Consider the following 26,439-nt stretch of genomic DNA (forward strand, 5'->3'; position numbering starts at 1 on the left):
CTGCCCTACCCTGCCTGTGTGTGCCATACTCTGCCTGCCCTACCCTGCCTGTGTGTGCCATACTAAGCCTGTCCTACCCTGCCTGTGTGTGCCATACTCTGCCTGCCCTACCCTGCCTGTGTGTGCCATACTAAGCCTGTCCTACCCTGCCTGTGTGTGCCATACTCTGCCTGCCCTACCCTGCCTGTGTGTGCCATACTAAGCCTGTCCTACCCTGCCTGTGTGTGCCATACTCTGCCTGCCCTACCCTGCCTGTGTGTGCCATACTCTGCCTGCCCTATGCTGCCTATGTGTGCCATACTCTGCCTGCAGGGATTAAAAGGTGTGAACAACACAGGGGATTTACAGCCTGAATCTGAGGTGTTAACCATGCAAAGGGGCAGTACTGATACCATTTACAGCTTACACAAAGGTAAGCCATCAAAGCAGCCAGACAGGTGGGGGCCACACAGAGGGGGGTCGCAAATTGGACAGCACTGGTCTACAGCAATATATGTATAGCACCTATAATAAGTTTTAGAAAACCTGATATTGGGAAGAACATAATATTCTAACAAATCTTTGCCAAATGCATATAAACTGAGGCACAAGCATTGGGCTTAATTTTTTCTTCAAGTGGGCTCAAAGAGTTTAATTAGCCCAACTTATGATTGTGCTGAAAATATTCTAATATTCTAATACTATTTCAATACATAGGGGGACATTTATCAAAGTACGACAGGTTCGATTACAAAAAAAAATTATTTTTTCTAAAGTTTACAGCGTATTTTCTGCGATATGTTCATTAATTTGCATGACTTTTTCATACGTATTCATTCAAGCTTCGGTATCATGACTTTCCTTGGGCCAGGTTGGAGCTGCAGAGTGCCATTGAGTCCTGTGGGAGACTTTCCTTGGGCCAGGTTGGAGCTGCAGAGCGCCATTGAGCCCTATGGGATACTTTCCTTGGGCCGGGTTGGAGCTGCAGAGTGCCATTGAGCCCTATGGGAGACTTTCCTTGGGCCAGGTTGGAGCTGCAGAGTGCCATTGAGCCCTATGGGAGACTGTCCTTGGGTCAGGTTGGAGCTGCAGAGTGCCATTGAGCCCTATGGGAGACTTTCCTTGGGCCAGGTTGGAGCTGCAGAGTGCCATTGAGCCCTATGGGAGACTTTCCTTGGGCCAGGTTGGAGCTGCAGAGTGCCATTGAGCCCTATGGGAGACTTTCCTTGGGCCGGGTTGGAGCTGCAGAGTGCCATTGAGCCCTATGGGAGACTTTCCTTGGGCCAGGTTGGAGCTGCAGAGTGCCATTGAGTCCTATGGGAGACTTCCAAAATCATGCACTGAAGGTTCAAAGTTAGAAAGGTTCTTGCACCATTTACAATCGTTCGGATACGAAAATTGCGAAACTTCTGGATCGTACCACAATATTTTCATCAAAGCATGAATCGACTTTTCGCAAAATTAACGCACATCAGAAATTTTCGTATTTAATGCAAATTTTCTCAAATCGTACTTTCATTAATCTGGCCCTTAGAGTATAACATGCTACTGGAGGTCCCTTATACTCTTCTGTGGTCCAACTGAATTTCTCTGTCTCTGTGAATGTCAGTTGTTCTTTAAGTCAATAACAAAATGAAATGACTCTTCTATATAGGACAGGACAGCACATTTACAGTTGCCCCATAAAATTTAACATCACCACTGCTTGTTAAAGTGAAGGATAGTCACAATGACTTGGGGGTGTCAAAAGTTGGGCACCCGCCAGTGAATGTATTCACTTACCTGATACCCTGGACTGATGCTGCTGTAAGCAGAAACGTGTTGCAGCTAGGGTTATCACCTGGCCGGTTTTGACCCGCGCAGCCTGGTTTTCAGAAGGTCATAACCTCCTGCCCGGTTTCCAACATTAGGAAAACCATCAAGGACTCAGTTACATTGATGCGGTAATTGAATACAATCACAGGGGGGAGCCAAACTTTTGGCACCACCCAGTGATTATTGACTTCTCCTTTAAATACATGTAGAAAATTCTCTGGTATTTTATATATTAACGGGAAATGCTTTTCACAGGTAGAAAAATGGAATACATTTAAATGTTGCTTAATAAAGATACATATCAGTATATTCCCCTTGTAAGAAAGAAAAGACATCACAAAGCAAAACCTTTTTGGTTTGATAAAAGTGTTAGTGTGGAGGTTGGTAAGAAACAATGTGCTTTTAAGGCATTCAAGTTAGCTGGGACAGCAGGAACTCTCATCAGGTACAAGGAGGTCAATAAAGCAGCAAAAAAGCTAAAATAATTCAGTGCAAAATATTTAAACAGGACTTAGGTAAAACCAGGCGAAAAAAATAGGAGCGCGTTAATATAATAATAATATAGCCTGTTACAAACTGCAACCAGAATTGCCTTAAAATTGCCACAGCCATTATGCAAATTGACTCCATTTATTAAATATACCTGTGTCCAAAATTAGATTCAGTATGGTTCTAATGAGTATAAATATACAGTATAACAGCTCTCAGGCAGGAATGGGGCTCAGGCAGGAATTGCTCAGGCAGTAAGGGGTTAATGGTTACTGGCAGCAAGAGAGGAAGTGACAGATCAGGAGGAAGGCGCATTTGGGATATAGGGAAAAAAGGACAAAGATATATTTGCCTTTTCCAGTGGGGAACGTGAGGAGAGCAACAGTCTGCCAACCCACCCTGTTTTGATAAATGGCAGCTATGGGGGGGGGGGGGGTGAATCCAGTATGGGGTGAATTATTTTGTCACAGATCTGGAGGAATGCTTGCCAGAGGTGGGGACCTATGCCCCAGTGTTATGTACAAGTGTGCCAGGGTTAATGATGGTCTTCTTGGAAAAGGGTCCCTGAACAGTGGTATCCTGGTTGCCTGCTCCCACTTAACCACCTATCGCTCTCCAGCTGGTTCTCCATAGTGGTGTTTTATTTGTAATCTGTGTACCTGCCATTCCATCTGCATTAGTGAGTATTTACTGCATAACCCAATGGATCATTGTCTTGGGCAATAAAACCAGTTCAGTTTGAGTTTGCTGCAAGAACCTTCTGGTGTCCTTTAGATTCAGTTACTTTGCACATAGACTAAGTGAGTTGTAGTTACACTACTTCCCTCTTGACCTTTCCACATAGCGAACACCCATCCTGTGTGTTAGAGTCCAGTGTACCCCATGCTCTATTGCCTGTCTAGCTGGTCTTATCTGTAAATATACCCAAAAAGGGTTTACATAGTCATTGTTGCTATTTCGGGGGACAGGCATAGCTGCCGTTAGGGGTGCAGCTGATGTGAGGCCTGGAAATCTTTGAACAGATTTAGTTCTGTGTGACCACCACGGAAGGAAACCTCTAGGCCCCCCTCTCCCCCAACAAACAATGCCTTAACCCAGCCCTGCACAGGCTGCCACTACCGCCCCTGTCTCCACAAGCATCAAGGCAGCCGCCGCTGTGAATTCCCTCAGACCGGTGGCAGGGACTGGCTACAGGACTAGCTTGGAGGGAAAATACTTAGCGGGACCCCCAATGGGCCAGTACAACAAGGGCAAAGTTAGCTACAAAATAGGTGGGGTTTTAGCAGTTTGAGTAAGTTTGGATGACTTGGTTTTGGGATGAGGGCATGCATAGGGGCCACAGATGGAGAAGCAATCTTTTAGCTAATGCCTTAAAGGGTTTGTTCACCTTTGAGATAACTTAGTATACTTAGGGGCACATTTACTAATCCACGAATGTCCGAAAAGCGTCCGAATGCATTTTTTTTTGTAATGATCGGTATTTTGCGATTTTTTCGTAAATTGTTGCAACTTTTTCATAGCCGTTACGACTTTTTCGCAAATTGTCGCGACTTTTTCGTAGTGTTACGACTTTTTCGCACCGAGTACGAAAGTTTCGGATTCATTCAAGCTTCAGTATCGTGACTTTCCTTGGGCTAGGTTGGAGCTGCAGAGTGCCATTGAGCCCTATGGGAGACTTTCCTTGGGCCAGGTTGGAGCTGCAGAGTGCCATTGAGCCGTATGGGAGACTTTCCTTGGGCCAGGTTGGAGCTGCAGAGTGCCATTGAGCCCTATGGGAGACATTCCTTGGGCCGGGTTGGAGCTGCAGAGTGCCATTGAGTCCTATGGGAGACTTTCCTTGGGCCAGGTTGGAGCTGCAGAGTGCCATTGAGCCCTATGGGAGACTTTCCTTGGGCCAGGTTGGAGCTGCAGAGTGCCATGGAGCCCTATGGGAGACTTTCCTTGGGCCAGGTTGGAGCTGCAGAGTGCCATTGAGCCCTATGGGAGACTTTCCTTGGGCCGGGTTGGAGCTGCAGAGTGCCATTGAGCCCTATGGGAGACTTTCCTTGGGCCAGGTTGGAGCTGCAGAGTGCCATTGAGCCCTATGGGAGACTTTCCTTGGGCCGGGTTGGAGCTGCAGAGTGCCATTGAGCCCTATGGGAGACTTTCCTTGGGTCAGGTTGGAGCTGCAGAGTGCCATTGAGCCCTATGGGAGACTTTCCTTGGGCCAGGTTGGAGCTGCAGAGTGCCATTGAGCCCTATGGGAGACTTTCCTTGGGCCGGGTTGGAGCTGCAGAGTGCCATTGAGTCCTATGGGAGGCTTCCAAAATCATGCAAAGTCGCAAAGGTTTGCCCGCCGTTTACGAGCGCTCAATACGAAAAAGTCGCGACAATATACAAGCAAATCATAACGGCTGCGAAAAAGTCGCAACATTTTTTTTTTGAAAAAAATTGCAAAAAATATGAAATAGTCACAAAATGTTCGTTTCCAATCCGAATTTTTCCCATTCGGATTCATGGATTAGTAAATGTGCCCCTTAGAGTATACTTAGCTAACTAAGTATGATGTAGACCGTTTATATTTTCAGACAATTTGCAGTTGGTCTTCATTTTTTATTTTTTGTTGTTTTGTAATTATTTCACTTCTTCTTCAGCAGCTCTCCAGTTTGGAGTTTCATCTGGTTGCTAGGGTCCAAATTACTATAGCGACCAAGAATTAGTTTGAATGAGAGACTGATATATTTACAGGAGAGGATCTGAACAAAAAGAAAAGTTATACAAAGTAACAATAACAATAAAATTACAGCCTAAGAGAGCAATTATTGTTTGGCTGCTGCAGTCAGTTGGAAAGAGTCAGAAGAAGAAGGCAAACCATTTAATAATGATAAAAAAATAAATTACGAAGACCAATTGAAAAGTTGCTTAGAATTGGCCATTCTATGAGATGGGATTATGGTAATTGTAGTTCAGTAACAGCTGGAGGGCTGTACATTCCTAAATCTGATTTGATTACTGACATTTCTGCAGCCTGTTCACCTTTCTGTTTTCTGTGTAAGGGACAGTGGATATGAACACATTTTATATATATATAATGTAAAACCCAAATACTTACATGTTGCTTTTATCTACTCTGCACCCGTTTATTTACAAAACATGGAAACACATGCCATGCCTAGGTCTAACTGACCCTGACAATTCTCTAAATCAGAAAATAGTTTAATTAATAATATATCATTATCTTTACATAAATATTTAGGAGCATTTTCATGTTTATGTTACTGGCCCTTTAAATTTCTGGTGCAGTAATTTCCCAAAAGCCATGTCTCCGCCCCATAAAGTCACGTCACACTGAATTTGTTCTGAAAACAGACTTGTGAGGAACTGCACGGGCAGCCTGGCAGAAGGATAACAGCACTGCGTTCTGATAACTCCAACGGGAACGCAACAAGGTATTCTCTCAACGTGCAATATATGCAAAATGCTAAACAAATTCTATTTCTACAAGCTCCAGCCTTAAAGAAATACTTGCCGATACCATGGCATATGAAATGTATTTAAGCACATTGGGCTATTGTGAAATCCTTACTTGTATGTGCCAACATGAGCAAAGTATCACCAACTGCCTCTATAACCCTCTAAGGGCTCTTACACATGGGCATTTGTTATGTAGTTACAAACACATGTTGAGTGCGTATAAGCACATATATTGCGTTTATGTGTTTTTTAACATCAGCTCCAAACACAGCCCTATATTCAATCATGCTCAAAACACGCATTAAGTGCAGGAAAATGCAGCTTGTGGAGTCTAAAAAGAACACGGTCAAACGCGAATGTGATAAACACAACTCTAAATGATAATTAGTATAGTCTGGAAGAATATTAGTCAATAGCCAAAAGAACCAATTAGCTGATGTGTTTACAGTAAGGGAACTCAAACCTGCATCTCAAATGCAAGAAAAAACACCAATGTGTAAGAGCCCTTAGTAACAAAAGGCCAGTGTACCTTCTTTATTTTGCGGTTGGTATATCAGTCCCTACATCATCTGGATCATATAAACATACTGGGATGTCACAGGAAGTGAATTCACTGTTGTTGCTTTCCCTTTCTCCATTTACTCTGTTCCGCAACCCTCATATGTTTACTGGTTCAGTTAGTGCAGAGTGCAAGGGAAATGGGATCTGTAAAATAATGGGCAGCATTACTTTCTGTTCCTAACAGGGATATTTTCTCATTATTTTCCCTTTTTCTTCTTTAGCTATTAAAACCAGCAGAGAGAGACCAACCAGCTCCTAAGTATAAAGGTGCCCATACACCTTTAGATCCGCTCGCTTGGCGATGTCAGGCTAATTGAGGCTAATTTGATTGTTTAGGCAAAGTAAAGGCAAAGTCGGTCCAGGGACCGCATCAACGAGCCAATGTGGTCCTCGATCCGACTAGATTTTTTAACCTGCCCGATCAATATCTGGCCGATTTCAGGCCAGATATCGGTCGGGCAGGTCCGTCGGTAGTGCCCATACATGGGCCGATTAGCTGCCGAATCGATCTAAGGAACCGATATCGGCAGCTAGAACCGGCCTGTGTATGGGGACCTTAAAGGACAAAATCTACTATAGTTCTTATCAGCAACACATTTCTGTTTTAAAGTGTTAAAATAATGTGTACACCTAACTTAAGCATATATGTACCAGCAGTGTCAGTACAAAAATAGATACACTATAAAGAAATGTTTGCACATTCCATGGCATATTAAATGTATTGGTGCACATTGGGCTGTTGTTAAAATGGTATTGTAATTTGTTAGGGTCATGTCACATATGTTAAACTCAAACCCCAGGGAAGTATATGGATTCTTGTCTAGGCATGTGCTTCTACCTATCACAGCCACCTTACCGCACAAATCCAGTAACTCCCACAAGGGCAGGCAAGTTTGCCAAATGTGTACTCTGGGGAAGGAGCCAGTAAGGAAAGAGCTGGATGTAGGCAGACAGGCCGCATCAGAACCAGATAACAACTATAGAACCATGAGATAAACTCAAAGTCAGGAGCATGCTAGGGTCCAAACCAGGAATTTACACAGGGGACTGGACTAGGGAACAACAACAGAAGTAACTAGGGGTGAGTTCAGAATTGGCTGTATAGGCAGACTGATGGCCAACACTAACAACCTGTGGGCAGATTATCAGTAGTGGAAACAAGCCAAAGGGAGGAGACCAGGACCTTAACCGTCTACTTATATAGAGTAGATGTAGAACTGTCCGACCTGGATTGTCGGATTTTAGGAAGGCTGCTCAGTTTTCCAAATTAGGAAAACCGTGCAGGACTGTCTGAGATTGATGCCATAATCAACCAATTGCCTATCACCATGTCATAGCCAAGCCCCATGTAACCATCCTGCCTCAGAAATGTCACTGCCCTGTCCAGTGACATCACTGCATGCCCCCTTGCCTGGGGCAACAAAATATCTAGGTTTCCGTAGATTTCACTATATTAATTACTATTCTAATTTCTCTCTTATTATCTTTAGGTAGGCAAAATGGCCCTGATTCAACCTGAGACCAGTAGTTCTGCGGTTATTTCTCAAGAGGTTCCACAAAATGATTTGCCAGATATAACAGATCAGAATTCTAGAGAACCAACAGATATACCGAGATCACTCAAAATATTTTTTTCAGGAGAACCTGAAGCTCTTGGGGTAAGTAAGCATTTATTCCAAAATTAAAATTACATTTGAAAGTCCTTTTGAATTAAGCACTGTATTCATGATTGGTGGCCCTGAGGAGGCAGGTAGCCAGCCCCTAACTTGTGAATTCTTTAGACTCACAAGTTGGGTTGCACCAGCAGGAGCAGGCTGCCACAGAGTCCAGTATTCACAACCTGCCCTATGGCAAGCCAGGCAGACCAGCACTAGGTGCAGAGTGCAGCCAGACACCACATGCAAGTGCTTTTTGAATTTGATTTTGCACCGATTGGTGATTTAGCACTTCATCCAGTGTGTGTTCACGGTGACTTCTATAATGTTACACTGGTGTAGTAAACTAAAACAACTAATCAGCATATATTTGTTATCATGCAAATGCTGTAAAATAGAAATGTGGACAAATGAATGGTGAATTTTCATTAGCTACTAGTATAGAATAAAAACAACCATAAATAAACAGTTGATTATATATTTTAATAAGACTGTATGTCCAGTAAAAAGTGCAGTTCTTACAAGTGGAGAGGAATAAGAGGCAATGTTGCTTCTGTTCTGATGTGTTTTTCTTGGCTTTATGCAGAAAAATAACAGCCATGTTACTGAATCAGTTAGAAACATTGTCCTCACCTGTTTAACTTGTCCAGCTACTTCAATAGCTGAAATATAAGAATAAACCTCTGCCCTAACGATATTGGGTGGGTGAAATGGAACAGCATTAAGATTGGGTTACTGAGTCACAATTACAATACAAAGGCACTTTGATGTGTTAAATGACACAAGTAACAGGGATCCAAAGAGACACAATAGTCACTGCCCAAAGTTCATTTGTCATTTTTAAAATGTATAAATCTATGTCTAGGGAAAGCAGGCCTAAAAATTATCACCAAATATGGACAACATTTGGAAAGAGAAATAGTAGTTGGACATCAATAGCTACTGAATATGAGGCCAATGGAAAAAAAACCATGGGCAGCCTATGCGACATGGATCTCTTATAATGTGTCCATATTCTAAGATGATAATGCCACCATACATACCTCTGAACAGAGTGAAAAGCGGTCTCATTAACACCAGGATAAAATTCCACAAACCCTCCATTCGCTAGATCTAAGCATAGTTAATATATATCAGAAAATTTAGAACATAGAGTGGCAAAGCCAAAGACACCAACTGTTTGGTTGAGAAAAGAAAACTTGAAAAGTAATATTTATGCTTACTTAGGGCAGTGTATTTAAATGGTCAAGAATTCTGCCTCACAAAACAGAAATTCTGGTCTGCTTTTCAGAAGAGATGCACCGAACCCTTATCTTTGGCATTTGGTCGAATCCTAAAACTTTACCACAGGATTCAGCCAAATCCTCTCATTGAAAATCCTGATGAAAACATAAGGAGCACTATGTAACATCCACGTGCTTGTATATAAATCTAATAAAAACAAAGTAATAGCAAATTCAAGTCTTAATTTTTGTGACGGCACTATGTGACCACATACACAACGTAGTGATGAGACTGCACATAGCCGGACCTTAAATTGAATTCACTATTACTCTGGTTGGCAGCTCAGATCAGATAAGGTGTTTATGTGATTTTGTACAAGTGCTGCTGTGTGGGAATCAGGAGTCAGGGATGAAACAGAATTAACACACACTATTCTCTACTAAATTAAGTTTTTATACAGACACTAGGATTTGGCCAAATCTTGCTGAAAAAGGCCAGAAGGTTTATTTTTACATTTCAGACTTGAGCAGTGATCCCCAACCAGTGGCTCATGAGCAACATGTTGCTCCCCAACCCTTTTGGATGTTGCTCCCAGTGGCCTCAAAGCAGGTGCTTATTTTGAATTTCTGGTTAGGAGGCAAGCTTTAATTGGATAAAAACCCAGTATAATTGCCAAACAGAGCCTTCTGTAGGCTTCCAGTCAACATAGGGGCTATCAAATAGCCAATTATAGCTCTTATTGGCACCTCTAGGAACATTTTTCATGCTTGTGTTGCTCTCCAAAATGTTTCCATTTGAATGTGGCTCACAGTTATAAAAGGTTGGGGATCCCTGAACTAGAGTGATTCTAGATCCTATCTAGCTACAGGTTTCTGTATCCCTACCCACAGACCCCCACTGTGCTTAATTCAAGTTTCAATAAGCCAGAATGTGGTATGGCCTAGCAGTCCTGGAGTACAATCTTACACTATTGGGGGCATGACCAACAGAAGGGGCCCAAAGCAGGGATAACTTGCACGGCTATCTCAAAGAGTCACACCTATACTAAGTTAAGTTAGTTAATCTCAGTTAAAGCAAGTGATAAATTGATAAGATTTTGTTTTTTTAAGTATAACTTCAAATCATTGAAACCCAATATGAGCTTGTATTTAAAGAGGCTGAAACAAAAAATATGAACCAGTGCTTCATTATATCTGTTTTAATCTAAAATTTCATTTGTCTGGCAAAAAAAATGAAGCTTGAGGCCACATCTATAAGATCAGGCAGTTTCATGGGTATAAGGTTGGACCATAACTGTCTTTTTGGATAATAATCAAAGATAAATATTTTAAACTATAGAATAATCTTTTGGATATCTTTTGTACTAATACAGTTTATGTCTAAAGAAATATTATTACCTGTTATTTGTCCTCTTTAATATCTGCTGGTTTAGAATTATGGGATTCCCTCCTGATGTTTCATAATTATAATTTATGTTACAGGTAACTCAGATATTTACAGGAATAATGCTTTGTGCGTGTGGCATAAGTTTCGCCTCTGTTCTAATGGCACCAGTGGAACAACATATGTTTGTATCTATCATTCCCCTTGTGTGTGGATTCATGGTAAGAATATGCATATGAGTGAGTCGGTATACTTTTTAAGTTAAATGACTGAAACATGCAATGTTTTACTGATTTCCTTTATTCTGTTGTACAATAATAGTTTTACAAGGGAAGAAAGGGAAGTTTGAGAACAAACTTCATGTTGGTTTGAAAAACATGAAGTCACCGAATGAAATCTGATCTGTTGTTGGCTCCACCCACTTTTCTAACCTTGGAACACAGTTATATAGTAAAACCACTGTGCAAAGTTTGGGGACCCTGATTTTAATAGTGTCTGAATGGCAGCAATTTAAATTTCCCCACTGAAAGTGAATAAGTGACATCTGATTGGCGGTTGGTGGCTCTGCCCGCTTTTTCTAACCTGGAACCAGTGACAAACAGTGGGTACCCTGGCATAAACAGCGTAAAGATGACAGCATTTTAAATTTAAACCAATAAAATTCAATAAATAAAATCTGATTGGCTGTTAGTGGCCAATTATTGAACTGCAGTCCCCCAGTGACCAACTTTGTAAAAATTGTGGGACTGACAACATTTTACACTTTGAAAGTACACCAGTTTTACACCATTGAAAGTAAATAGGTGAAATGTGATTGGGCCACTTTTTCTAACTTTGAATCGCAAATACCCAGTGACTAACTTTGGAAAGTTTAACAACCCTGGAATTAATACTTTAATAATGGTATCAGTTTAAATATAAACCAATGAAATTTAATGGGTGGAAATGGATTGACTGTTGGTGACTCCACCCACTTTTTCTTACCCTGACTACATAGTCAGCCAGTGTGAGAAAGGCAGCATTTTAAATTTAAACAAAAAAAAAATCAATTAAGTTCAGTTAAGTCTGATTGGTTGTTGGTGGCTCCACCTACTTTTTAAAACCTAAAAATGCAGTGCTAGTGACCCTGGTGTTAATACTGTGAGAATGGCAGCAGATTGAATTTCCTTATTGAAAATCAATAGTCACCCGGTAACAAACTGTGCAGAGTTTGGGGACCCTGACATTAAACATGTGAGAATGGCAGCTGTTAAAGTTTCCCTACTAAAAACAATGAAAGAAATGCGATTGGCTTTTGGTGGCCCCACCCACTTTTTCTATCCTTGAGTATGTAGTCACTCAGTGACCAACTGTGAAAAGTTTGGGAATTCTGGTGTTATAGCAGGTTGGATTACCTCATGGAAAGTCAATAGGTAAAATCTGATTGGCTGTTGGTGGCTCTGCCAACTTTTTCTTACCTTAAACTTCAGTTACCCAGTGCCCTACAGTCCCCTAGTGACCAACTGAAATGTTTGGGGACCCTGGTGTTATTACTGTGAGACTGGCAGCAGGTTAAATTTCCGCCAAGTCAATAGGTAAAATCTGATTGGCTGTTCACAGCTCCGCCCACTTTTGAGAATCCAACAATCATCATATTTTCATTCAGGCTGACCCCATGACTGTGTGATTCAAGTTTGGGGAGTGTAGTCTCAAAGCTGTAAGTGTGGCAGCAGTTTCAATTTCCCTATTAAAGTCAAAAAAGACTCGCAAGTCTTTTTCGGCGATTTCGGGAAATCGCGCCGCCGCGTGTGCCATCCCGCCGGCGGGTCATGACAACTCGGGGAGATTAGTCGCCCGCGAACATGGAGTTTTGTCGCGGGCGACTAATTTCCCCGTGTGCCAGAGCCCTAAATGTCTGCCCCCATGGCTACACAGCAGCTTATTTATATAAACTATAGTAGTGTTCCTGAAGCAAACACACCAGTGTTACCAGTGCAGGGCAACAGTGCATTATATTTCAATTACTTTAAAACACTTTCATTTTTTGGTGTTACTGTTCCTTTAATATGCAAATTATTTTTCAAAGTGATTATACTGGCATGTCTGGTGTTAATATGCTCATCCATTTTCTGCAATAATTATACAAGCATGGTTGTGGCCCATTATGCATTTTCTGTACATATACATACACAGTTAAACTGGTCTGAAAAAAAGACCAAAGTCCATCAAGTTCAACTCTTCCAAGTGAACCGGGCACACACAAACCTATACTAACCTACCATTACATACATAAACCATATATACCAACATCAATACTAACTGTAGATTTTAGTATCACAATAACCTTGGATACTATGTTTGTTCAAAAAATCATCCAAGCCCCTCTTAAAGGCATTAACAGAATCTGCCATTACAACATCACTAGGAATGGCATTCCCCAACCTCACTGCCTTCACCATGAAGAACCACCTACGCTGCTTCAAATGGAAGTTCTAAAGGGCCACTCCTTTAGATTAGATTCGCAGGGGTCCCCAACCTTTTTTACTCGTGAGCCACATCAAATGTAAAAAGACTTGGAGCGCAACACAAGCACCATAAAAGTTCATGGAGGAGCCAAATAAGGGCTAAGATTGGCTATTAGGCAGCCTCTATGCACACTATCAGCTTACAGGGGGCTTTATTTGGTAGTAAATCTTGTTTTTAATCAACCAAAACTTGCCACCAAGTCAGGAATTTAAAAATAACTACAGGGTTTGGGGGCACTGAGAGCAACATCCAAGGGGTTGGGGAGCAACATGTTGCCCCCGAGTCACTGGTTGGGGATCACTGGATTAGAGGAACTGAACTTTCATTTGAAGCAGCGTAGGTGGTTTTTTATGCTGATTTTTTATGAGAAAAAGTAAAATCCACTAACAGTCTATAGTCCCCTCTAATGTACTTGTACTGAGTATTCATGCTGCAAATGGCTTTTTTTTAAAGAGAAAACAACCCCAACCGTGACAGTCTAACCTCATAGCTTAAATCTTCTATCCCCTTAACCAGTTTAGTTGCAGTCTCTGCACTCTCTCCAGCTCATTAATATCCATCTTAAGGACTGGAGCCCAAAACTGCACTGCATACTCAAGGTGAGGCCTTACCAGGGACCTATAAAGGGGCAAAATTATGTTCTCATCCCTTTATACAAGACTGCACTTTATTTGCTTTCGTAGCCACAGAATGATACTGCCTACAAAGTATCATTATGCTTATCTACAAAAATCCTCAGATCCTTTTCAGTTAAGGATTCCCCTCAATAAACTATAACTTGCATATATATAATTTCTACCAAAGTGCATAACTGCACTTTCAACGTTGAACCTTATTTTTCATTTTGCTGCCCAGTTTTGTCAAATCGCACTACAAAGCGGCACAATTTTGTATCGTCAGAAAAAATAGAAACAGTACTTTCTATGCCCACCTCCAGGTCATTAATAAACAAGGACCAAGGACAGATCCTGCGGTACTCCACTAACAACACTGACCCAATTAGAAAATATTTCATTTACCACCATTCTAATCTATCCTTTAGCCAGTTCTCTGTCCAATTATAAATAATATGTTCTAGGCCAATATTTCTCAATTTTATCATTAACTTTCTGTGCGGTACTATATCAAATGCTTTAGAAAAATCCAAGTAGATGACATCAACTGCCATTCCAGCATCAAGGTTTCTGCTCACCTCCTCATAAAAGCCAATTAAATAAGTATGGCAAGATCTGTTACACATAAAACCATGCTGGCACAAACTTATAGTATTGTGATTTGCAATTTATTTAAGTACCCTATCCGTTATTGCCCCTTCCAAAAGCTTTCTTACCACTGATGTCAGGCTAACAGGCCTATAGTTTTCAGGCTGAGAATGAGATTACTTGATGATAAGGATCACACCCCTTCTTGCTTTATTTTTGTACTTTTTGCATATTTAAAAAATAATTTGAATTAATTTTACTCCATGTGGCAAAATCCCTTTCCATCTCTATTTTAGCTTGCCTGATAGCTTTTTTGCATGCTTTATTTGCTTCCTTGTACCTGATAAAAGTTTCTGCCGTCCCAGCTAACTTGGATATTTTAAAAGCACTTTTTTCTTACCAACCTCGACACTAACACTTTAATCCAACCATAAAGGGGGGATATACTGACATGTATATTTGTATAATATACAAAATTATATTTTGAAGATATTCTATTTTCCTGCTGTGTTTAACCCTATGAAAAGCCTTTCCCAGTTGACACATTGCAGAGATGCCCTTATACTGGCAACGTCTGCACGTCTAAAATCGAGCGTTTTAGTTACAAACCTACTAGCTTTTTCTGACTTGGCCACGCCAGTACTACAATCAATGTCCGGATAATTAAAGTCCCCCATAATAACAACTTGACCTTGTTGTGAAGCCTCCTCCATTTGCAAAATTAGGTGGGCCACCTCCTCCTCACTAATACGGGTGGTTATAGCATACACCAATGATTCCACACGCTCCCCTTTGCTGTCTCTGGTAATTTCTTTAGCATATGGATATAAATCTGGCTTTAAATAAAGACAGACCCCTTCACACTTTCAATCCCTCTGTCCCTCCTAAAAAGGGTATAAACATTCAAAGTGACAGCCCAGTTGCATGTTTTATCCCACCAGGTCTCAGTGATACCAATGAAATCATAATTTTCAGTGCATGCAATAGACTCCAGCTCTCCTAATTTACCCGATAAGCTCTGTGCATTAGCCAGCATGCAGCAGAGATGACTACTTTTCATGCTGATATTTACATTAGGTAATGGAAAGTTAGATCTAAAGTTACTATTAGGACAGTGGTACACAGGGAGATTAGTCGCCCCGCAACAAATCTTCCTTGACATGGGCGACTAATCTCCCCGCAATGCCATCCCACCAGCTAGAATGTAAATCGTCGGTGGGATGGCATACGTGTCACTGCGATGTCCCGCAGTCGCCGAAGATGTCTTGAGAGGAAACTTCGGGTGACTGCCGGACATCGCAGTGACGTATATGCCATACCACCGGCAATATACATTCTAGCTGGTGGGATGGCATTACAGGGAGATTAGTCGCCAGCAACAAGGAAGATTTGTTGTGGGGCGACTAATCTCCCCGTGTACCACTGCCCTTAGGCTGTTTTCTTTGTAACAGTGGAATCTCATTAGCTGATAAACTAATCCCACTGCCAGATATAGACTAGCTTTCCCATAATACTCTAGCTCCCCACCCGCCTAGTTTAAACACTCCTCCAGCCTCTTAGCAATTCTTTCCCCTAGCACAGCAGACCCAGCATGCAGACCCAGTAGTGATTATACTGGCACATCTGTGGTTAATAATGTTGTTAATACAGCATTGTCCATTTCTAAAGTGATTACACTGGCATGTCTTGGTAATTATGCTTCTAGGGAGAGCCTAAGTGGCATTTGCCTAAAATTTTTTAGCATTTTTTTTGGGTCCCAAAGTTTCACTTTTTTATCTTAAATGTTGAATAGATAACCCTGCTTGTCTGTGTATACAGTGCAGGGTGGGCACCCTCAATAGACAGGGGGAGTGGCAGCAGGTGCATTTGGTGTGCCCCAAGAGTAAGAATTTATGGTGTGCCCCATGTACCCCAGTCCAACACTGAGTTGCTGAGTATTACATGTAGTGATGAGCTAATTTTTTCGCCTGGCATGGATTCGCAGAGAATTTCCGCATTTCTCCATTGTCAAATTATTTAGCGAAACTTCTGTGAAAATTTGCAGCGGAAAAATTAGTTGCACGTAAAAAAAAAATGCATTTCATGGATTTGCTCATCACTAATTACATGTATTATTAAGAAAAGTCTGACCATTTTAGAGATTGACCTTAACTTACATCATATTCATCAGAAGGTACCAAATTTATGGCTAGACGAGCTAAGTCATTAATGGTTATATAATCAAAGGAGAGGATTGGTGAACAAATCTCAAATATTAGGGCAAGAAGTGATCATACAGTAGCTAAACATTTTCAGGATTTAAGCTTTCTATAGGTTAGGAGCATAGAACAGGCTTATGACTAGAAATATACAAGATTACTTCCACCTTGCTAGGAGGTGAAATGGATTTTCCTTATGGTTACAAGGGAACCATTAGGATTAAACACAGAATTTGATGTTATTTATTATTATTATTATTATTTAATTATATTATAATTAGCATTATTAGAATAGTAATAATAATATACTCTGTACAGTACGATATGTGAAGTGTTACTGTTGATATATTCTCTACATTGCGAAAAGCCTCATTTCTCCAATATGACTATTTATTTGCTACTGATTAGTATCATTTAAATGACTTTATTCAAAAAAAATACAACCACTTGTTCAGCAAGTGAAAACTCTGTTTTTTGAAAGGGCTAATCATTTAGAGGAACAGTAACACCAAAAAATGAAAGTGTATAAAAGTAACTAAAATATATAAAATATTTGTGCTGCTGCCCTGCACTGGTAAAAGTTGTGTGTTTACTTCAGAAAGTCTACTATAATTTATATAAATAAGCTGCTATGTAGCCATGGAGGCAGCCATTCAAAGGAGAAAAGGCACAGGCACATAGCAGATAACAGATAAAACACTATTGTATTCTACAGAACTTATCTGTTATCTGCTATGTAACCTGTGCCTTTTCTCCTTTATTCCAGCTTGAATGGCTGCCCCCGTGGCTACACAGCAGCTTATTATATAAATTATAGTAGTGTTACTGTAGCAAACACACCAGTTTTACCAGTGCAGGGCAACAGTGCATTATAGTTTTATTACTTTAAAGCTCTTTCATTTTTTAGTGTTACTGTTCCTTTAACAGTAGTTTTAGAAAGGTCCATCACAACCAACAATACAACAGTAATGAATATCTTTTATTTAAACATCCATTAACATTGCTATTTCATTTATATCTATAGTACACCATTTCTGGATCACTCTCGGTTGCTGCCTTTAACAAACCAACCATAGCAAAGGTAATGTATAAAACGGAATCAAGAATGAGATAATTAGACAAAGACTTAAGGTGGCCATACATGGGAAGATTTGCTCATTTGGTGAGTTGGTCAAGTTGATTGTTTGGGCCTAGGGCCAAATGTTCGAATTACAATGGTGGGCATAGGTGCCAGACCCAGGACAGCATCAACGAGCTGAAGCAGTCCCCAATCCAACGGAAAATCAAACCTGCCTCCTCTGGTCTAAAATGGGAACTACCACTTTCATAAATGATTATTGATATGTGGAACAACTTGCCAAAGTTTACATAGTATGATAAAATATGATTCCATGTAGCATAATGTAATCAACATTCATGTTACTGTGTAAAATAATAATAAAAGAAAATAGAATGATCTTCAAATCATTTAAACCCTATATTTCATTGAAACCATTGTCTGTGAACACAGTTCCTCACTGCAACCACTAATGCAAGTTAAAAGTCCCAACTTTTTTTGGAAATAAGGTTGTATATACATTATGTATATCAATCCAAACTCAAAATGTAATGTATTTGACATGCACTGTTTTGTATATATATATGGAAAGGACAGGGAGGGGAGCATTTCCATTACCCAAAGCTCTTAATGCTGCAAGCCAGAGCAGTCACCTAATTACCCAGAGTTGGTGTCTATACTGCACTAGTCTCAAAAATGTGCAGAAAATATTTTGAAAATGCAATCTTCATTGTCTGTGTGTAACAATATTCATGCCCATCAGGCAGGCATTGCAATGCATAGACAAACTACACAATTCATTCTAAGAGACTATTGAAAATAAGTTTTCGAACAGAGCTTGGGCATTGCCTCTGAGTTAGAAGATTAAAAGCCAAAGGCATTTTTATTTAATTGCATTAACCTTTCTACTGAAGGGGAACTATCATGAAATTTAAATGCAAACCATAAAAAGTTTATGTAAGAACAAATATACAAGCCCGTACAAGTCAGTACAAGCCCTTTTACTATTGGTGGAGTGAGTGATGATGATTTTAGCAGCCTACAAGTAGTTACTAAGGAAAGTTGAAGAAAGCTGTGGATTCAGTAAACTTCATCTATTAACTAGAAAATAGTACAGATTTTTTTTTTTAAAAAATGATAGTTAAGAAAATATTTGTTTTTACATAAACTTTTTATGGTTTGCATTTAAATTTCATGATAGTTCCCCTTTAATCCTACACTTCTCAATGTAAAGAAAAAAAAAGATCACCCAGTTGTTGTGGTAAAAAGAAAAGAGTATATATAAAAATAGTGGGGTGAGGCCCTTAGTGTGTACTGTTCAATAATGTATTTATGAGTGTTTAAATAAAGTGTTTCAAGTTCAAAAGCAGTTCCAAAGGTATACCGACAATTCAACCCCCAATGCATGGATGGTAAGGAGAATGCTTCACAGATGAGTTAGATCAGTGGGATGTCTCCTCCAAATGCCCAAGCCTAATGGCTACCTACGTGTTTCCATGAAACACTGTCTAACTTCATAATTACATGGTTAAGTTGGGTTGAAAAAAAAAAAACAAAGTGCACCAATTCTAACCCCTCCAAATGAATCCCAGTGTACAAATATACACACACTCATACCAACCACTCTACACTCACATATAGTAACAATATATACCAATATCTATACTAACTGTAGATTTTAGTATCACGATAGCCTTGGGTATTATGCTTGTGGAATAAATCATCAAAGCCACCCTTAAAGGCATTAATAGAATCTGCCATCACAACATCACCTGGCAGGGCATTCCCCAACCTCACTGCCCTCACCGTGCTTCTAATGAAATTTCTGTTCATCCAGTCCAAAGGAGTGACCACTATGGGCCTACACACCTCTATTTTTATATATGTTTTAGATGACTGAGGATTGACTTGCCTCCTGAGGTGGTTGCAAGTGAGTGTGGCGTTGATGAAGAAACTGGTTTCTAGACTCAATAAATAATTTTATCATCTGCATTATATTGTTTTCCCGTTCGGAACTAAAGTTGCCCATACAGGAGCCTATAAATGCTGGTTACAGAGTTGGCAGCTTGTCTCCGACAAAAGTCAGATGTCAATCAGGCAGGTTTAAAAATCTCATTGGACCAGAAGCGCATTGGCTTGTTGATGCAGTCCTCATCTCCATGGCCTGTATCCCGTCAATCTGAATATTTAGCCCTCAGATCAATCTGATATCATGCACCTCAAGGTGGAAAGAGCCGCTCATGCGGCGACCTCTTCAACAAGCAGATCTGTCAATGTATGGCCAGCTTAACTCTTTATATCAAGTAAGAAAATAGACAGTATGCGTGACTATTTGCCCCCCCCCCCCCATCCTTGTGGTAGTACCTTATGAAAAGAAGCCCATTATGCTCAGGCCCCAACTAACACAAGGCAACATTCCACTGCAGCTGAAGCAAACCACACTTAACCATCTGCAAAAACCATTAGGGGTCATGTACACCACTTCTGTTGGACAATTTGCAGGCAGTCTGGTAAGAGACAAAGATGAGGGGACCAGCACTTGCCTTTTGACATACTGTAAACAGGCCAGGAGGGCACAGGGATTAAGGACTAAAATGTGATATCAGCCATAACACCACAGTGCACTATCTGGTTCTGACAAGGAAGCACCTAGGATTCCAGACAAATGAAATAATGTGCTTAGGTTGATAAAAGATCCCATGGACCAAAACCCCAGACCCTAGGAAGCCCTGTTGGAAGGCCTAATGCCTTCTCATGGCTGAAAAGAAAACTTGCTTCCTATAGGTCCAAAAGCAGGAGAGAATGCCAAGCCTTCTGGCAGTTTATGGAACCGTTTATTTAATTGGTTTTATGGCTATCCCTCTGTTGAATGATGGTGGTGCTGCATGTGCCTGCTGTTTGTATTGGTCGACTATACAAATCCTAAATGAAATTTGATTAATTGATTACTTGTAATAAATTGCATAAAAAAGTAAAAATATTTTTTTCAAATTTCAGGTAAAAGCCAGCCTGGCACTTAACACATTGAGCTCAGTAATAGCATTACTTGCAATGTTAATATTCATCGCAGCCTTTTTACTTTTTGGTTTTATTGTACGAGGATCTGGAATGTATTGCGCATGTTATAAGGAAAACTCGCCGTGTGAAGGACACACTTCTAGATCGGTAAATGTATTATTTAATTTATATTATATGAATGAGAAAGGAAAAATTTTAATGAATATGCAAAATATGGGATTTGTTAATAATAGCTTGTACCTCTTTATTAACAGTCATTTAAAGTTCATTTCATTAGTGTTGCCTAAGCATCACTCCTAAATCTCCTATTCTGCAAACCCATCATTTAAGCTTGGGGAGTAATGCATGCACTATGTGTCAGCACAGGGTTGAACCCCAAAGGTTAATTGGGCAAACTTCCTTCCCTGTGTGTAGACATTTGACAAATGAATAGGAAATGCTCTGCCTATTGCAGTTACAGGATCTGTTAGGTGGGGACCACACAAGTTTTGGGGTTCTGTTCTGACTCTTGACAGTTCCACCTCCCAGTACCAGGTTTCCTATTCCCTGTCACTACAGGTGGGCAAAGGTGTTTTGATCATTGTGGTGATCAAAGATATTCGCACTCATGAAATGAAATTTGGCAAACAACAAATCTAGTGTGTTTCTCATATATATATATTTTCATTTTTTTTTATTTCAGAACATATTGTTTGGTATAAATATTTTTTATTTGTTTTTCACCATTTTGGAGTTTTGTATCAGCTTATCCACATCAATTTTTGCATGCAGAACTATGTGTCTGAGGTCTGCCAATGAAATGGTAAGCTTGCTTTCAATATTTATTATATTATGTTGCAGTAGCTGCTAATATGTTATTGTATAAAATGATCATTGTGGCATTACAGCCTTACCATCAATGCAAGCATGGCTTTATCAGGAGACAGTTGTGACAGACCATCTTGCAATCCTATTGGTTCAAAGTTGACCTGTCAACACAATATTTTACTTCCTTTCCAAGTAAGGAAATGAGAGGAGTCACAACTGGGGGGAAAATAAATGTACATTCAGGTCCTCGCCTTTTCCTTTGAAAAAATCCATGAAGAAAATGTATAAAAAAAAATGCACAAAAGTATATAATGGCCTCTGGAAAGTCAAGAATATAACAGTGTAGAATATAACAGTGTAAAATACTCAGCAACAGGCCTACTAAATGGCTAAAACTATATCCCAGTTTTTGTAACAATTAGGTCAATGTCAGATGGTGCTGTTCTAGTGTTTTTAAGTAGCCCCCTGCGTACTGACCAATCCGAGTGAATGCAAACCTTTTCATTTAGTTGCACTTATCCTTATGTGGACACGCCATGTTGCCATGGCAACACGTATAAATTGACCAAAATAAATACATACATAGACCATGCCATAGACCGTGCCTCTCAACTATGCCCCGATTTTCGTGGGTGTATATATATATACACACACACAGGGGCCTATTCATCAAAGTACGAGTTCAAATCCTGAAATGGGTAAAATTTGGATTGGATAAGATTATTTCCGAAACTTTCATACTCAGCGCGACAATACGATTTTGTCGCACAAATTTTGTTGCAAAGTATGAAAAAGTTGAGCAAAGGTACAAATACAAATTAGTTGTATTCAGAGCGATCGTACTTTGATGAATAGGCCCCATATTTATCATATCTCCTCTTAAGCGCCTTTTCTCAAGTGTAAGCAACCCTAACTTGTCCAGTCTTTTTTCATAACTGAGACTTTCCACTCTCTTTACCATCTTAGTCGCTCTTCTATTGACTATATCTTCCATCTTAAGCACTGGAGACCAAGGCTGCACTGCATATAGTAGATGCACTAACTGCATATACAAGACAATGCCATGCTAGGTCTTGCAGCTGCTGACTGGCTTTGCCTGCTACAGATGAGCTGAAGTACCTCAAGGGCCTTTTCCATCAAGGATGTGCCTATTGCAAGTAGAGAATACTAATAATTACTACTTATAATTCTATTCTCCAAATCATAATCTTAAATATGATCCCTTAACAAGCTTGCAAATAACTTGCCCAGAACATATCTCAAACTCACAGCCCTAAAATTGTCAGGCTGGGTTCATACTGCCTTTTTAAATATTGCTATTACATCAGATTTCCTCCAGTTCATTGGTACCATACCAGATGAGAGTCTGGCTAAAGGTGGCCATACACGTAGCAATAATGATCTTTCCTTTCTCCTGCCAGCAATGGCTACAGAAACAGGAAAGAATGATGGGTAAAAAATAGTGTGTTATGTCCCTTTGAAAATTTTCTGGCGAAAAAATAGTTTAACACCATTACATAGGTGGTGTTCATTTTTTGTGAATATTTTGGAGACAATTTTGTCTTTAGACCATTTCGCTGAATAGTAAAGCTGGCATTTATTAGTAGATAGTGTACTTTCCAGCAAATGTGATCACTGTGGATCACATATTTTTGCGCCAGAATAATCGCAAATTTATATTTGTCGCCATTTAGTAAACTGGAGCTAACATTTTTGGTGTTAATTTTGTCAATAAATTGTGCCATTAATTTTAAAGGAACCGTAATACCAAAAAATCAAAATGTATAAAAGTAACTAAAATATATGTGCTGCTGCCCTGCACTGGTAAAAGTTGTGTGTTTACTTCAGAAAGTCTACTATAATTTATATAAATAAGCTGCTATGTAGCCATGGAGGCAGCCATTCAAAGGAGAAAAGGCACAGGAACATAGCAGATAACAGATAAAACACTATTGTATTATACAGAACTTTTACACAGTAGAATCTGTTATCTGCTATGTAACCTGTGCCTTTTCTCCTTTTTTACAGCTTGAATGGCTGCCCCCGTGGCTACCCAGCAGCTTATTATATAAATTATAGTTGTGTTACTGTACCAAACACACCAGTTTTACCAGTGCAGGGCAACAGTGCATTATAATTTTATTACTTTAAAGCTCTTTTATTTTTTGGTGTTACTGTTCCTTTAGTTAACGGACGCCCAAGTACCATATCCATAACTAACAATTTGTTTTGTGGTCTAGCTCAAATCTAATCCTATATTGTATTGTGCGTTTACACTTAGTGAATCAAGTTGAAAGTATACATACAAGTAAAAAAGCTAACATAGATGTTTTGATCCTAAAACAACCAAATTTATGTTGGGCTAGTAAATATGGCTAGCATAAATAAATTGCAATTTATTGCACGTACCAATAATCCTCATGAGTTCTCTATGTATCTCTATGTAACACTTACTGTATTCAGCCACCCTAATAGAGTATTCCAAAATAACCTTACTGCAAAATTGTAAATTGCTGGTGGTAAATGATACAAGTTGAAAGAACAAAACACATGCTCCAACAGGCAGCTGTACATTCACAAACACATAAGCAAAGCATTTATCAATATACATATTATGAAGAGATGACTACTGTAGTATATACATATTATGAAGAGATGACTACTGTAGTATATTTTGAGCAGTAACTCACATGGGAGATCTTCAAAAATATACAACAGTGGTGAAGTTGTTTATTGATACTGAACATTTGGTTGTGTATACCATGTCAAAATTCCGTATACAAGTATTGTACTTACTACTTACATGGTAGGTTTTTAATTGCCGAAAAATGAAGATCCCTCCCCCCCCACCTACCTACTACTAGGAACCAAGCATTGCCTGGATTAAAAATTTGAAATGGAGAAACCCTTAGTCCTACTTGTGAAGAACTGCAGAATTCTAATAAAACTTTGGAACTGTGGTTATGTAATGATGGCTTCTTCTGAGCAGCAAGTTAGAAACTAAGGGGCTGATTTACTTACCCACGAACGGGTCGAATGGAGTCCGATTGCGTTTTTTTCGTAATGATCGGTATTTTGCGATTTTTTCGTATGTTTTGCGATTTTTTCGGATTCTTTACGAATTTTTCGTTACCAATACGACCAATAAGTTTTAACGCTACTAAAAATGCGCAACTTTTTGCGTAAGTTTTAACGCTACGAAAAATGCGCAACTTTTTACGCAACTTTCGTAATGGATACGAAAAACTCGCGGTTTTACGCAAAAATCGTATTGGTAACGAAAAATTCGTAAAGAATCCGAAAAAATCGCAAAACATACGAAAAAGTCGCAAAATGTTCGTTTTCAAGTCGGAACTTTTCCAATTCGGGTCGGATTCGTGGGTTAGTAAATCAGCCCCTAAGTATAACAAATATTGAAACTATGACAGCCAGGGTATCAAATTAGTCTAAGATGTGAATTTACAATGAATATTTTAAATATCCTGCCACCTAGTTATATGTAATATTCTGAGAAATAAATGGGGAGAACGATTCATGTAACTGAAAACTACAATTTTAATAATAGTAAAACAAACAAAAATCAGTGGCCTTGTAAAGGTCAGTGGGCAAAGCAGAGTGGTGAACCTCTAACACACTGATTATAAAAAGAGCTTTCTAAGTAATGTATAAGCTGCAAAACCCATCCACTAGGAAAACAATACAGTATATGACAGTATGTTGAGCTTTTCTTGTAACTTTTCTTTTTTTGCAGACAGTGGTGATATATCAGGCACAGGGCTCTCTAGCTACTAACACAGGACACGCTAGTGTGGATGCTGGAGATACACTGAAACCTTCTCAAGATGATGATGAGGCTTGTACCATAAGGCTTTCTAGACATGATGGTGATAATAATGGGAAGAACCAGTGATTAATGTTGGCAGAAAAGTCATCATGCTCCAGCTGAGATATATGGGCATACGGTCCCGTACATAACAAACCCAATATAAATGTGTCACCGGTTATGGAGATTTATATGTACTGACATTCACGGACATAATCTTAGCATTCCCTGTGAATAATGGCATAACATGCCCAGGATGCATCTTTGCCTTGATTTGCAAAAGAAATGACTTGATTGAGTCCAGACACAATTTTTTAATGGCTTGTGACACTGATAAAATAATGTGTTTAGTAACATTCAGATATAATGTGACTTAATCTAAAGCTGGCCATACACTGACAGATTGGCGAAGACACCAAACGAGCAGATCTTTCTCATTATGCCCTCCTTAAGGGCATAATGGATTGATCCCTGGGGCTGAACAATCGCATCACCTTGACGGGATACAAGCCATCGGGATGAGGACCACATCAATGCACCATGCACTAGGTTTTTAGAATCTGCCTAATTGATATCTGGTTTTTGGCCAGGTATAGGTAAGGTAGGCATGTCTAAGGGCTAGAGATGTAGCGAACTGTTCGCCGGAGAACTAATTCGCACGAAAATCGGCTGTTCGCAAGTTCGCAAGTTCGCGAACTTTTAGCAAAGTTCGCAATTTTGGGTTCGCCTTAGCTGGAGCCAAATTTTGACCTCTCACCCCAGAGCCAGCAGATACATGGCAGCCAATCAGGCAGCTCTCCCTCCTGGACCACCCCCGGACCACTCCCTTCCATATATAAACCGAAGCCCAGCAGCCATTTTACATTCTGCCTGTGTGTGCTTGATGAGTTAGCATAGGGAGAGAGCTGTGCAGGGGTTTGAGGGACAGTTTAGGTAGCTTTGCTGACTAGTAATCTACTTTCTACTGCTCTGTATGTAGCTGCTGTGGACAGCTGTCCTGCTGATCTCATCTGCTGTAACCCAATAGTCCTTGTAAGGACTGCTTTTATTTTCTGATTACTGTTACTCTTCTTTTCATTGTGTACTGCAGCTCCGTCTGTGTGTGTTTGCTACTGTAATTTATAGAGCCCAGTGCTATTAGTCTAGCTGTGTTGGGGACTGGTGTGCTGCTCCTAGTAGTTCACCCCCAGCACCAACCAGAAATTTGAGCGATGTTTTTCCACCAGCAATAATATATTCCCTATCCACTACTGCAACGTTTTGTCTTTGG

General features: G+C 39.9%; 1 protein-coding gene across 1 annotated transcript; it reads left to right on the forward strand.

Moving 5' to 3' along the window:
- The first annotated feature begins 5,618 nt into the window (after positions 1-5,618).
- LOC100490200 (membrane-spanning 4-domains subfamily A member 4A) lies at positions 5,619-25,858 on the forward strand. The gene is made up of 7 exons (XM_002937032.5): positions 5,619-5,711; positions 7,788-7,955; positions 10,658-10,780; positions 17,489-17,545; positions 20,519-20,686; positions 21,222-21,341; positions 25,098-25,858. Exons 2-7 carry the CDS (start codon positions 7,797-7,799, stop codon positions 25,254-25,256), a joined length of 786 nt encoding a protein of 261 aa, XP_002937078.2. The 5' UTR covers positions 5,619-5,711; positions 7,788-7,796; the 3' UTR covers positions 25,257-25,858.
- The last annotated feature ends 581 nt before the right edge of the window (positions 25,859-26,439 follow it).

Source organism: Xenopus tropicalis, chromosome 7 (assembly GCF_000004195.4).
Source record: "Xenopus tropicalis strain Nigerian chromosome 7, UCB_Xtro_10.0, whole genome shotgun sequence".
Taxonomy (NCBI): Eukaryota; Metazoa; Chordata; class Amphibia; order Anura; family Pipidae; genus Xenopus; species Xenopus tropicalis.